The sequence below is a fragment of the Rhopilema esculentum genome, chromosome 3 (assembly GCF_057945365.1).
Source record: "Rhopilema esculentum isolate cy_ngs chromosome 3, ASM5794536v1, whole genome shotgun sequence".
Classification (NCBI taxonomy): domain Eukaryota; kingdom Metazoa; phylum Cnidaria; class Scyphozoa; order Rhizostomeae; family Rhizostomatidae; genus Rhopilema; species Rhopilema esculentum.
The window spans coordinates 1,074,962-1,089,858 of NC_142817.1; the positions used below are offsets into that span (position 1 = coordinate 1,074,962).

At 34.9% G+C, this 14,897-nt stretch overlaps 1 protein-coding gene across 1 annotated transcript; it reads left to right on the top strand.

The window, feature by feature from the left end:
• Positions 1 to 901: 901 nt before the first annotated feature.
• LOC135692788 (uncharacterized) lies at positions 902 to 12,583 on the top strand. Its single transcript, XM_065211087.2, has 8 exons — positions 902 to 1,057; positions 4,494 to 4,557; positions 5,714 to 5,772; positions 6,188 to 6,457; positions 7,202 to 7,306; positions 9,886 to 9,956; positions 12,079 to 12,214; positions 12,418 to 12,583. Exons 1-8 carry the CDS (start codon positions 992 to 994, stop codon positions 12,433 to 12,435), a joined length of 789 nt encoding a protein of 262 aa, XP_065067159.1. The 5' UTR covers positions 902 to 991; the 3' UTR covers positions 12,436 to 12,583.
• Positions 12,584 to 14,897: the final 2,314 nt, after the last annotated feature.

Genomic DNA, 14,897 nt, shown 5'->3' on the forward strand with positions numbered 1-14,897 from the left:
AACTTCTTTGTAAAAAGGAGCTTTTCTGATAGAAAAGTACTCTTTTTAGTGACAAAATGCCGTTTGTTTAAAGAGACCTCCTTCTGCTATAAGCAGAGAAAAAATCAAGACCAAATTGGACGTATAAGAGAGAATATTTTGTTAATGATGTTTTCAATACTTCAACCTCTAGAATGGGTGTGGCATTTTTCAAAAGGCTTTTTCAAGTTCACTTTTTGAATAAAATTGAATTGATTATAGACAGCAACAGTAGCCTTTTTTTAATAAAATTCAAACATTTTAAAACTGCTTTTTAGCAAAAGGAAGGCATTGGTCGCGAAAGTCTAACCTCACCTGATTTTAAGATTAATAACGAAAGTTTCTACCAATAACTTATCCTCCTTTCTGTCAAAGACTGTACCGCTAGAAACACTTTTTTCTACATTCTAATATTTGAACCTTAGTGATTTTATTTATAGCCATGCAGAATTGAATGGGAAAGCTACTAAGATATAGTGATGTTTCGTCAAAGAGTTTTGTAATCAAGAGTTTTGTAATAGAGTTTTTTCATATGCCTCAAAAGTTGATAGACTGGGAGATTCGCATAATCATCTAGCAACCTGCCTAGCCGAAATTCACATATTTAAAGTGGAAATCCACCTTTACGTTTTTCCTACGCATACGAATTTCGATGCCCTTATTACACATTATTTTGAACAACTTTGAATCTCTCCAAACGCGCCACATTAGAAAAAAGAACGAATAAAAAATGTGGCGTTCTAACGTTTTGATCACTGTCAAATCATTTTATAAATTATTAGAAATTCGAAAAGTTCGTATCGTAACAAAAATGACAAGGGAATTTCGGGACATTTTCGTTTGGTTAGCGTTGGCCTTCTGCATATGGACAAAAACCTCGTTTTGACAATTTTACCCATGGCATTTGAGATGGCCTAGGCAGAGAAAGGACTATCATTTCTTTTATAAAAAGTGCTTTCAAGTATAGGTGGAGATGGGGAACGGTGAATCAACTGCAATGCGAATATCTATGCAGAAAACTGACGAAGGTCATGTGCAGGTTCGTCCATTCGATTTGCTGTTTTTGAAAAGTTAAAGATAATATCGGGGTGCAAGACAACCCCAAATTTGCTAGATTAGCTTTATACTGATGGTCATATTTTTCGCATGGTCAACAAGTCAAGCAACACATTTGAGAATAATTCTTGCATTCATTACCTTACAATCGTTTAAAACGATTTACCATTTCAGGCTCCCTTTTCAGACTCCCTATTCTTTCTAATTTCTTTCTGAAAAATTTGAATAACAGACACTGATGGGAGTCCCAATCATTTAATTTCCTTGTGAGGGAAAATTGATACAAGTTTGATGAATACCAAAAGAAAAAACGTGGACAAACCCAAGAATCACTGGGAAATTTTGTGCACACTCAAATGTGCGTACTTATTATAATTGAACTCTTGCACTCCCGGATAATAGCTTGTGCACTTCTGAGATTTTGTAGACAACCCATGAAATGGGAGATTGGAGAAAAAGGATTACACCAAAATATTATTTTTTATAGATAAATGATTTAGCAGACAAACTTGATTGATTAAATTGGCAAATGAAATAGGTATTATGTAGCAGCAAATGAAAAAACACGTAGTATCAAAAAAGAACAACTGTTAAAATGATCTTTAATTCACTCCAAGGAAAGTTAAATACCCAATATAAATGTGCTTTGTTTTGAAATTGTATGTACATCACGAAGGTCATATCTAGGTTCTAGTTAATTTAAGGTTAGTAAATTAACTTTCCATTTCATTTCATATAGATAATTCAAACTTTTAATTACAATATACCGATAATACGATTTAATACTAATTGGGTAAGCTTAGGAGACTTGGAAAAAACTCAGAAGAGCTATCGAGCCAAGTGCCCTTTACACAATTTAACAAAAATTTGCGATATAAATGAAACATATTATGCTAATAGTAACATAACAACAACAGCTAAGAAAATAAGATTCAATAAATTAAGAATATTAAACTAAGCAAAATGGAACTAAAGTAACAGGATTAGGTTTGGGAAATCAGGATACTTGCTAGTTTATTATTCAAAATTAAAATTAAAATCAAAAAATGAAAAGACCAAAATACAGGATGTTTATTAGAAAGGATTTTAGAAGGGTTTTTTAATTAAGACTATATTCAAATATGAATTTCAACCGATCGAGCACTGTTGTTTAGAAGCCATGCTTTAAGTTCTTCGAAAACATACGTTTATTATGAGATTGCCTTATATCAAAAGGTATATTGTTCCAGATTTTAACTCCATTGTTTAAAATACTTTGATGCTTGATATTAGTTCTTATCGCAGGCTGTACAAATAAGTCAGAAGTTGCTTGTCTAGTTAGAATATTATGTCTATTTTTTTGTTAGCTGGAAGAGATTGCAGAAGATTTTATCTAGTTTACTATTAATAATATCATGCATAAATTTGGCACATTCTATTTCATAGCAGTCATTAAGACATAGAAGTTTTAATTCGTTAAAAAGAGGTTGACTGTGAGCTGTTCTTGGCTGAATCTTTATTTGATGCCTGTTTTTTGCCTGTCTATAAGATGTACCACTTGTTTTAGGGTGGCTTTTTTAAAAGATTTAATTTAGGGTCTAATTTTTGGTGAAAGGCAAACAAATTTCAAAAATGCCTTTTTGGTAGAATAAAAGAAAACTTTGGTTTGGTTTTGTGTAATAAAATTATCATTGCTTGTGCCACCAATAAGATACAAAACTGCTTGAATGACACCTGATTTTGTAAAATGTGAAATATTATATGACTGGCTTGATCACTGATGCATCATTTGTGCTTTATATTTATCTTCTTCAAAACAAATTTTTATCTGATATCGGTTCATTTTTCAACTTCTTTAGCAGTATCTCATTGCATGCTTGAGCTGTGAGAGACAAGCAGTGGCAGCTTGCAAATGTATTCAATGTATGAGTCTCATGCATTAAATTTTCAAATGCACATGCAGTAACATCAGACCTGGTTCATCGTTAGTTCATTGAAATAGAGTAACTCAATTTTCTTGTCTGAGTTCAATATTAAATGAGGCACAAAAGAGAGTTTTGTATCATTCAAGCACAATACAACTGATAATAATAAATTGTGCCCTATTGAATTGCTGGTGATTAAAGAAAGTATGGCTGACTGTGGAACTGCTGAATGCCTCAATGTAGTAGATCTCTGTTTTTAATACAGCCACTCAAAATCTCTTTTTGTTGAAGAGTTCTGTGTGACATCTAGTCTATTTTGCTGCTTATCCATAGATTTCTGCCTTTGTAGCAAATGTATCAAATCTTGGTTTCTACTGCACTGGAATTACAGCTCTGAGAAAACAGTTCTGCATTTAAACATGAACTGAGTTACAGAAGCTGTTCTCTGTTGAGTTTAAAAACCTTGTCCAAAGGTCACTCTGAAATACAGAATTTTTTCATGAATGTGTAATGACGAAGATAGCAAGTAGCTGCTCTCTTTTCAAGCCATCTTTGATTGGTGCATTTGATTGCATCATTTTGAATTTTTGTTTTGAAATGATTTGTTATAAAAACAAGCTGTTTTTCTTAATTTTATAATAATCTTCCTCCTTGCAAATGCAAATGGCTAGAATGGATCATGTATGAGCTATGAAAGCAAGCATTCCTTTTGATGTATTGAAATGAGCTTTCTAATAAGCCAGGCAATTATCAAAGCTTACAAGCCGTCATATGTCAGCTTATTATGGTGCAAATGTTTTAGGAACTAGCCCATAGGCCGCTAGCGTAAAGGTAGTACATCAAAGGATCAATTTTTTGTGTGATCTTGATGAGACTCAGAAGGGAGAAGTGGAGAGGTACAGCATCTTTAGTTAAATGAAAGGCATCATCTCACCTGGAAGATCTTAGATGTTGCAAAAAACTATAAAAAATGCTCATGTTGTTTTTGCAAGTCCAGCAAAAAATATTGAGATTGCCCTCTGGACAGAAACATTTTAATGAATACACAGTGGTGCAATTTAAGGAATACTATCTGGTTGTTTAGATATTGTTTATCATCAAGTACATAAAAAAACTCTTGAAATGTGACATTTGTGCCATGCCTACAGTGATGTTTGTTTTTTTATATTGTTTTACTCACAATTAGATTCAAATAAAACATTTATTTGAGTGTCAGCCTTTACTCGAGGCACAAAATGTACCACATACATACAAATACTTCTCTGAGCTCATGTTCCAAGATGTTAAAATACTTTGAATACCATATAGAACAGAAAATGATCATAAATAAATGGATAATTCCTTTGACAAACTGCTTCCATTTGACTGTCTGAGCTTAATCGGTTGATACTGGGGAGTTTGTAAGGTTGCACATTTTAGACAAAGTATTGGGACCAATGGCAAAGTAAAATTTGGTTAAGTTTTATAATGGTAGTCATAATTGTTTCATGATGTTTCTTTTTTTAAATTGGTCAGGTTTCGGAGCAAGTACTTTCAAGACTGAAGAAAGGAAAAGGACTACCAGTTGATGAGCCAAGAGGTATTTTCCTTTTTATTTTTTGGATAATTGTTTACCTATAGCCAATGAATTGGTTTCTTTTTTGTCATTGAGAGGGGTGGTATGCTTTCCATATTTGGCTTGTCTAGCAAAACTTGTTTGAATTGTATTCAACCAGTTTGATATACAACCATTCCAAATTTCCAGCTATTTTCGTTTGGCAACACATGTTTCTGTTCTCTGGGATACCTCCTATTATAATCAACGTTGGTCACAACTAATTGATACCAACTTATCACACATAACTTTGATATCCATGATCCCAGTCTAATTATTTTTGGTATTAGCACATTGCCCTGCATGGCTTTGTGATTTCAAGACTGATACAACCTCTGGTGATTCTGGCATCACTTTTCTCATGCAACCGTTCATTGATGTATCTTCTGTCCATCTTCAAAGCCACTGCTTCTGATCCTAGACAGAAGGCCCACATTGGCTGCCCTAAACCATACTTACAGTAGCTCATCTGCCATTCCTGTTGACTTCACAAACTACTGCCCTGAAGATCAGTTGGGCATGCTCTGTGTAAAAGGTTAAAGTCACTGAGTTGTTGAGGGCAATAAAAACTGAATGTGTGCTAAACATACATATACTGACAAACTTATTTATGAAAAAAATGCATGGGATTTTTTACTAGCAGCAGATTTCGTAGCAGAGCCCCGGCTTGAGGTGATTGACTCAAAAGTGAAGGAGGATTTTGAAAATCAGATACCTTTCAACATCAGATGCTCTCCAATGTCTTTATGCTTTATTTCTGTCTTTCCATCAGCATGGCAATACAGTATAGAGACCAACCTTTATCTAGATCGAGTCACAAAGAGATATTTCCTTTCAACCTTATCTATCTATCTGAAGTTTTTGAGCTTTTGTGTATGATTTGTGAAATAAAGTACATTAGATCTATACACAGTACATTGTAGTTTGGATATTGCTTTGAACTGAATTATGACATCGCAAATTGTTGATGAGAAATACAAAAGAATAGAAACAGGTGTTAACACCCTTGGTAACTAGTCTAAGAGCCTTGATGTGCACTCAATAAAAAGAAAATAGTCAGTGTACCTGACGTTTTAGACTCTTAGAAGTACATAGAAAATTCATTTTTTAGCATCCATAATATTTATTTGTCTACTTACAGATGAAGTTGTTATAAAGGAAGAAAACCTAAGACATCTGTTGAATGATGCATACAAAAAGGTAACATATTTCAACTGTTTTTTATTTCATTAAAGATACAATTTCCTTCTGATTTGATTTGAAATAATTTGTCTTGATTTGGTACAGGCATTCCCCTGTCAGGCATTCAATGATTGTGCTTTTGATGGTCATATTGTTAAGTTTTTCTCTCATCTTATCATAGATAATTATAAAAGGCTGCTTTTTAGCTTCTGTGTAATTAGTTATAACGGGAGTTTAACCTAATTGAACTACATTTGGTTGATTGGGAACAACTGTCAGCACAACTGGGAAATGTCTATTTTTTCAAGCTGATGAGGTGGATGGAAAATTTTGAAATTAAGTTTATCTTCATTAAACTTAACTTAGTCGTTAAATGTTTGTTTTTATGTTTTAATTTATCAAGGAATGTTTGTTTTTGTGTTTTATTTTTTAGGGAAGAGAAGCAGGAGAAAAGATAGCTGCAAGGGAAATTGAATCAAGGACAGAAAAGCTAGAGAGAAATGAAAAGGACAAAGTGTCTCGTTTGAAGGATATTGAGGACTCTGTCAATCTTAGGAATATTGAAATTGGAAAATTGAACACAAAAATAGATGAACTAGAAATAGAAGCACAGGCAAAGCTGCTTGAAAAGCAAGCTTTGGTTGACTTAACAAAAGAACGGCTCAGTGTTGAAAGGAAAGATAGAGATGCGCTCCAGGAGAAGGTGTGTTTTGTATCTTTAAACTGGGTTCTATTTTGAATCCATAAGCTATATTATATAGATAAAAGGCTTTTCTATAGTCTTTTTATGAGAGTTTGTGTACATAGATTTATGAAATTTTTGGTTATCAATAGAACAGGGCACAGCCACGTCAACCTTATATGAGATAATTTGCTCAATACGTCTTTATTTCTTGTTTTATAACATTTATATCTAGTATACACGTTATTTGATAAAACACAAACACATTTATGCTACATAATAGAAAGTTCCTTTTCGCCATCAATGGATTGGAATTTTTGGCAAGAATGATGGAAAAACTTGACGCAAAATGTCAGACAAAAATGCTCATATCATGTTTGTTCCAGAACATGGCGTTATCACTCCAAAGGGAACTTCTTGGCGTATCCTTTTCTTCTGTTTGCAAAATTGAAATTTATCGAAACTCCTTAGAATATAAACGTCCATCTGTTTGCCATGTTGGTTCTATAAAAGTTTAAAGACTTGATAGATGATTTATTTACAAACTCAATGATTGGTTCAAATAAGACCAATCAAAAAGTACAGTTCAGATCTCGAAAATCCTTTCGTGCAAACATGCAAACTTCACAGATACTATGCTAGAAAATACAGCATTACCTAAGCTGCTGACATGCAAGACTTGAAGAACCTAAATTTACCCTAGAACATTTTGTATGATTTGTTGTAGTTTTGCCAGTGTTGACTAAAATGTAGATTGAATTACAGATTATGGACATTACTGCAAAGTTTGAAGAGCAATCAAAATTGGCATCACTGACACAAGAAAGGCTTCGAGAAGAACAAAGTGTAAAAGAAGAGTGCTTAAAAAGGGTAAAATGCTGTCAATCAATATTTTCGATCTTCACCTCTTTATATTGTATCAACAGAAGCATTGCTATTCAGGGGGGTTAGCATTCCACCAAATCCCGTACACCATTGAAATAATCACTTTCTTCTAAGAATAATCCCCTGAAAATACGTACAAATTCTGCTGTTCCAAAAGATATCGTACGCTGCTCGGAAAGAGTGATCAGGCCCGTCGCTACAGGGGCGTGTGGGGTGTGATACCTCTTGAAAAGAGTTCTATTGCAAAAACGAGGTGTGTTTTCCATCTAGGTTTGCCTAGTCGGAAAATTTCCAAACTTGTCGGCAAATAAAAGATGGCCCACTCACTCTGTTGGCAAATGGGACTTGGAAACCCCTATTGAGCACAATAGCTAGCGACGGATCGGATATTGACACACATCTCGTTGTTATACACAGTGTGACTGCATATGGTCTGAAGCAGTAAGGATATTTTTTGTTGATTCAAATTCATCGTCCCCTGGTATGAGTTTTTGGCAAAAAAGTTCAGCTGACTGGAAATTTGAAGTTATCAAAATTTTTATATTTTTGTCTCATTTTCCCCTCAATTAGTAGTTCTCTATACATATTTCCTTCTTTTCTTGGGAAAGCTCTTCTGAAAAAACCTTGCACACTTCTCTAAATTCATCCTAAACTTTGTTATAACGACCATTGGCTCTAGCTGAGTCAACTAAAGTACTGTCGATATTCGAACAAGCTTTCTTATTCAGTATTGTCGCGCTGCAATATTCAAGACATCAAGCTAAGTTTTTGTGGTAAAGCAAATGGATTATCAAAAGCGTCTATAACTTTGTCTGTAGGCAAATGAAAAACCTATACATATTGAGCCGTCTTCGCAGTTACGTCACAGTTACATGCTGGCTCATTGTTAGTGGTTCAATTCGTACTTTTAAATCCTTTCTTTACTCTCAATTTGAATTTCCTGGTAAGATTAATCAAAATAACCATTTTTAGTACGACTCACAAATCATTAGGAAATCCTGTGTTTATTTCGTCTTCTACGAATAATTAGAATAGTTTTAGAATTTTGTTTTTACGTTGTTCTTCTACTTGCCAATTTGATGACGTCAGCCAGCTCTGTATGGTGTCTCAATTTCGCCATCTAATGCTTTGTATTCGCAGATGCATTGTTTCTGAGGAATGAAAATGTTTCAGGCTTCTTTTTATTTGCACCGCCAATCAAGTCTGGACAAATATATTTTCATTTAAATATTTCCTATATTCAAACAAGTACTTTAAATTCCTGCATGATTTCACATCAGTTGCTTTGTGTATTTTGCTGTTCTGCTCGAGTAAGAATTTTCTAAATTCCGATATTTTTTATGAAACAGAAATAGAACACGCATCAAATCTACAGAGTATCCTTTGAGTTGAAATGTATTCCCCTGTACAATAAATCTTTGTTATCTAGCTTAGTGCTGTTTATGTTAAAATAATAAACATAAAATCTATACCTTACGAATAAAATTATTTGACAGAGCAACTTTCGGACGAATAATCCCAGCTCATTTCTAGGAATGAAAGGTGGGGCTAGATAGGATTTTGCTGTGGCTGAATAAATTTTACTCCCAACCCAATTCCAGCAGTTGTGTCTTTCAATTCCCACTTGAATTTTTGAAATTTAAAAAAAATTATATATTTGTGCAACATCTAATGGAGGAACATTTATTCCATCACACCATCCTGATTTGTTTTCGTTATCATAGAACAATTTTATACACGAGCCCCAAAATTGGTCAAAATTTAACAACAGATTGAGAGCAAGCTGAGGCTGACTGAGCTTCTGTACAATGAAATTTAGGTGCTGTTTTGGTGAATATTCAAAAATGGCGGCAAATGAAGGTTGTCTTGCCCACTTTGTTGGCAATTGAAGCCTGAACACCCCCCTAGAGCGAAAAAGCAAGCAATCGCACTGCTTACACCCTTATAATTTAAGAACGAATTAAGAAAAATTTAGCCTCAGATAATCGGAAAATTTGAGAACAGTCAGCCTGAGGTTGAATTTACTGGTTCTTATAAAAAAAGAGTATATCGGTCAATGCTTGATCAAGGAAGCTCCAGCGCAGTTGCAGATTTAGTGTTAGTCGCCATTTTGACGAAGTGACCAGATAATATGGATGGGCACTCTTGATTTTCTTTGCCTCACTGTTTGCGCTTCCACTTTTTCTCTTAATATGAATTTGTGAAAGTGTTTGTAGTGGTTTTTGAAGTTTTCTGGTCTGCGGAATGACCTTGATTATTCCTCAGGCAAAAAAATTCATATTAATAATTTATCCTCTAAAACACTCGATTGATGAACCTTAACTCTACAAAAATTTTGATCTTCTTTCTTCTTGAGAATCTTGTAATGTATTTGAATCCTCCTTTTGATCTATCAATCCCAGCAACTGCTTCAAGCTAATTGTCTACTATTTTGCCAATTACAGTTATTAAATAGACAATCGTTAAGGTATCGTGTTTAATCGTGTAATTCCATACATGTTTCCCTGAGTATTTGACTGTCCAAATATTGGTGATGCTTTATGCGAGTTTCTCTTTTCAAGCAGCTTGAGTCAAGAGATGAGTCTATGAAATCCGAATTTAACAGAGGTGTCGAGGATATAAAAAAGGTGCTTGGGTAAGTTCAAGCTTTTTCCTCTATTAGTACAGAAAGGAAAACAAAAAATGATCTCTACTACACTACTCCTCCATTATTTTGTGATTGGCTGTAATGGTTGAGCTTCGAGTATAGAACAATCTTCGTCTATTTATTCAAGTCATTAATCTTACATACTATCGTCAATTTTAATGATTGACATATCACGTGATTAATATGAACTATCCTTTTTTCTAGTCAGTATAAATACAATTACAAATTACCTAAAACACGACGTACGAATTACTAAACTACGTCATAAGGGCGGAACCCAGGAGGAACAATATATCATGACTGCCCCCTGGAATTGGACATATAACGAAGTACTACTTATTACACAATTGAAATGCTACATATACAAATACAACGAATACTACTTTGTGATCGGTCCTGTAACACTTTCTCTGTTTCCAATCATGTTTTGTAAGGAGTTTGCCAGTCACTGGTTCATGCAAGCAAAATAAATATGTTCAGTAGCAACGTCCCTTGAAAAAGTAGCCTTAGAAAACTGAGATATTGAAATCATCCTTCTACGTTTTTTCTACTACCTAAGTTCAAATTTCGCCTTCATTGCTTTTTTATTTTTTTCTTCGTTTCTCTGACATTTTTTCTTCAAGATCATGTTCTTATTCAAATTCTCTAAGCCCCTTTCTCAGCTATGAGCCTCTGTCCTTCATGCAGCGATTCAAATGTTAAAGATCTCAACCTGATTTTCATCGGTGGCATTAATTTGTTGCATCGTGCTTAGGCCTGTCATGGGATTCTGAAATGGGATTTCATAACCCAGGAAATCTATAATTTCGGTGCCGCCAGATACGAAAATATTCAACTTCGATCTTATAACACCGACCTCTTATTTCTATAGAAATCGTTTGTTACCGTAACAAGAATTCAGCTTCCTATGGTAGTGTAGTTTGCAGCCTTCGTCATTATTGTAAATAGAAAAGGATTATTAACCGGGCATCATTGTTTGAAAACAATAGAAAATATGGGATTGTTCATTGGGAGCAAAGGTTTTCATAATTTTGAGAGGGTATGAGGCCCTCTTAGAATGTTGTGGTTTTGTCCCCGGCCCTGATGTTTTTAAGTAAAGATCCTAAAAAACAAACACACAATCTCTCTTGCTCTTCAGCTTTTCATTTTTAGAAGCCGCGGATCAAGAAACGTTTATTTGTAATAGTTTTTATAAATCCTCGGTTTTCTTTGATTTTTTTTGTCAGAACTCAACAGATGTGTCAATTCAGCTATTGATACCTTCCTGGTGGTATTTTGCTTATGCCAAGTACCCCTATACGGTTCTCATTTTAAGGTGGTAATTAAATTAACTGTAGGAATTTTTTTATTTTGTCTATCTTAATATATTCAAATATGATGGTACCGGAAAATATAGAATTATATTAAAAGCAACTTGGTACCACAAAAGACAGAGCTGGTTTTGTAAATGCGGAAGTTGGTTTTTTGTAAGTGGTGATTAGCGGTCTATTACAGAAGACTGGATACTATACATATCTATGACATCACTTTCTGAAAACAAAGACGTACCTTACTATTAAAACAACGTCTAAACTTTTCATGCCATCTGGGGGCGTCCTTTTGAGGGGGCGTCCTTTTGAGGGGGCATCCTTTTGAGGGGGCATCATTTTGAGGGGGCGTTCTTTTGAGGGGGCGTCCTTTTCAGGGGACGTCCTTTTCAGGGGGCGTTTAAAGGAAGGGCTTGTTTTCATTCTTCGCGTTTAAGAAAAAGACCAATGACATGATAAATAGCATAATTGATTTTGGTTTATATTATCTTAACGAAATAGAGAAAACAGCGTAATAAAAAGGTGAAGATTCATTCAATACCAACATCATTATCTTCCCCCCAAAATTTGTCAACAAATGGGGCTGCTTCTTCTACATCTTCTTTAGAGAGATTTTTAGTCTTGCAATAGGAGCATTAGAGACTTTAAAGAAAGACCCAGCTCTACTTGATTCTATGCAGAAAATGACATCCTCAGCAACAAGATGTTTCTTAGCGTTGTTCTGACGAAACGCTACATTTTATCTTTGTGTTTTGTTTCTATTATATTGTATTCAATGTTACTTTAGTAACTTCCGTTTACAGACCCCTGCAACGAGATGTGCTTTGTCGGGAACTACAAAATGACGTTCTAGAATGCTATCGAAACAACAAACACCACCCCCTTCGTTGCTCTAATATAGTCAAAGAATTCAGACAGTGTGTTCAGGACGCCAGGAGGGTGAGTGCTAATATTTGAGCATTGATATTGTCATTTTTAATACCAAAAGCACCATGTTTTTTGCTACTCGTTAGCTTACAACTTTCGAAATGATCATTAATTTAGAATATCTTTCCTATTGTATGTAAAGTGCTGCTCTTCGTGATTTCATGCCAACATTCCAATTTCTAATATCTAATATATTTATTTCGTTTGTTCTACAGAGACAAATGGAGAGTTAAGAGTCAAGTTAACCGACGTGGATCTTGAGAATGGACTCCATACAAATGCGTGATTTTGCCAAATCAAACTTTATTTCCAAGTGTTTTATTTTAATGCTATTTTCCATTAGATACCTCTAACGATTTTGTGCATACAAACCCTCTGCCACTTCTGTTTCACAGTTTTTACGTTTCTCTTATGCCAGTGTTTTTGGAAGGCAGCTGTTCTTGACCATGCTCCGTAATAGCTACTTCGGGCTATTCTTGTGACTTCAGGGTAATATTCGGTAACGAAGCATCACAGCACGTCCTTGAAACAAGTTTTGTGTTATTGCGTAATGCCAAAGTTACTTTAATGTGCTGCTTTTTGTCAGCTCTTTTAAAGACAAAGTGTCCTTGAATAGCAAGTACACGATACTAAGATTTATTACAAGATTAGCTGGCCTTAGTAAATAGTCTTGTAAGTATAATCTTAAGAAACGCGAATAAGTATAATCCTAATTTGTCAATTATTGAGTTGGTTGACGCAGTCTTTAGAACATCTTTCTCACTAGCAATAAACATTATATTTTTGGATTTGTCACAAGATAAGCGTGCCTTAGTATCCGACAAAAACAGGAAATGTTAGTATTTTGACCCACTTTTTATGATAATGTTTATGATTTCAAAATTGGCTGTTTTCCTACAAAAATAACCAAGAAAATATTTATAATTCAAATTTAACAACCTGCTCATAATCACAAGGATGATGGCGTTTGGTATTGGCAACTGATAAGAATTTTGTATCATATAAGGACAAGGAATCCATTTATTGTTTACAAGATACTCGCTCTAAGAAACGAGGTATGGGACAATAAGAAAAACCAAGAACCTTCAGTACTCGAAGAAAAAATAAAGTAGCAACTGAATATTCAAAAACCTATAAATCTGGTTTTGCTTGACACTGCATCAATATATTGGCTGTTGGGCATAGACATAAACACATTTCCAGCATTAGAACGGAAGCTAACCTCTTGACAGAAACGGCACGAGCATTTGAAAGCATTGAAACATCGAGAGTCTGTTACTCTGTTGGCAGCTACGAAACCCTTCTCAACAAGTTTCTGTTGGAAAATTAAGAAACAAGGAATTCTGAAAATTCCTGAAGTATCAAGGAGAACTTAACCATGACAGACGCCGAGAGAACCGAGCCCAACCCCCAGTAAAGTTCTCTATTGTGTCTCAAAGATCTACACCCCCCCCCCCCCTAAAGATCTGTCTACAACGATTGGCCAGCTCAACCAGTAGCCAATCAGATGCCTGTTTCACACCCGAGTGTGAATTTACGTATGTTTGACTATAAAACTGCCGTATAATGAGGAGTTTTAAATAAGAGCACCTTTAGTAACGATTATTTTTTTTTCAAACTTTCAGCATTTATGTTGACAAAGACACAATCCACAACATGCAAGGTGCCAACTGAGGCTGCCAAAAACCTTTTTACAGGCCCTTTGTGGTTCACAGGAAGGGACAAATCGTACCCTGAAAATTTCGTACATCTTCTGTGGAATCTAGTGTACTTTTTTTTTACCTGAAAATCTTTGGAACTTTTTCTCGGTTCGCACAACCTAGGCAATAGCGGCCCCAATCGTCAAGTTGACAGAAAAGTACAAAAATTTAGGCCACGCCTTTTTGACTCGCTTGTTTTTCTTTCGATTTCATTTCACTTTAATGTAAATAATCGTTAAAATCGACGAATCATCATAAAACCAAATAAAAAATTCATCAAAATAAAATGTTCTAATAGTTGGCACCCCTGTGACTGATAATGCTCAGGATAACGTGATACACCCAAGATTCCCTAAAAAATAAACCAATAAAGCTATAATTTATTATACGTAATCCCCTTTCTTCTCCCTCGGTTATGACTCCCAGCTCCCAGCCACCAATACTACCAGAGTCTGTAAGAATGGCTGAAACAAAGACCGTAGTGGCTATAGGGGCTGGGGTCATACCCCAAGTAATCCTGGAAGATTTTAAAGATTTTGGTACATACCTTACTAAAGAAAATGATACAGGCTCCATTCCGCGGCGGAAATTAATGCGAGCATAGAGTAATTCAAATGATTAAGAAGCTAAACGTGGTCTTCAGAAAACATTCCGGGAAATTTATCCCTAGACCCCTATTTACGGCCCCCAGTAGTTTTTCTCTAGAAACAGCCCTACAAAAGTCTGGCCAAGTCTTGATGCCGGATATCTGCTGACAACACAATGGGTAAAGAGTTCTAAAGTGTTCTAAAGTGTAACATGCCGGATATCTGCTGACAACACAATGGGTAAAGAGTTCTAAAGAGTTCTAAAGTGTAACGTCACTAAACCCCATTTTTTAGAATTTTTGAATTTTAACCACATAACAAAAATATAACTATAAAATTCTTCCAAATATGCAAAATCAGTCAAATATGTATAAAATCGGTAGAGATCTTGTTAATGAAGGATTTGAA

Coding starts and splice junctions, on each gene's coding strand:
- LOC135692788 (XM_065211087.2), top strand. CDS start 992: ATGGGGAACGGTGAATCAACTGCAATGCGAATATCTATGCAGAAAACT. Junction 1,058..4,493: donor CTGACGAAGGTCATGTGCAG/GTTCGTCCATTC, acceptor TAAATTGGTCAG/GTTTCGGAGCAAGTACTTTC. Junction 6,458..7,201: donor GAGATGCGCTCCAGGAGAAG/GTGTGTTTTGTA, acceptor ATTGAATTACAG/ATTATGGACATTACTGCAAA.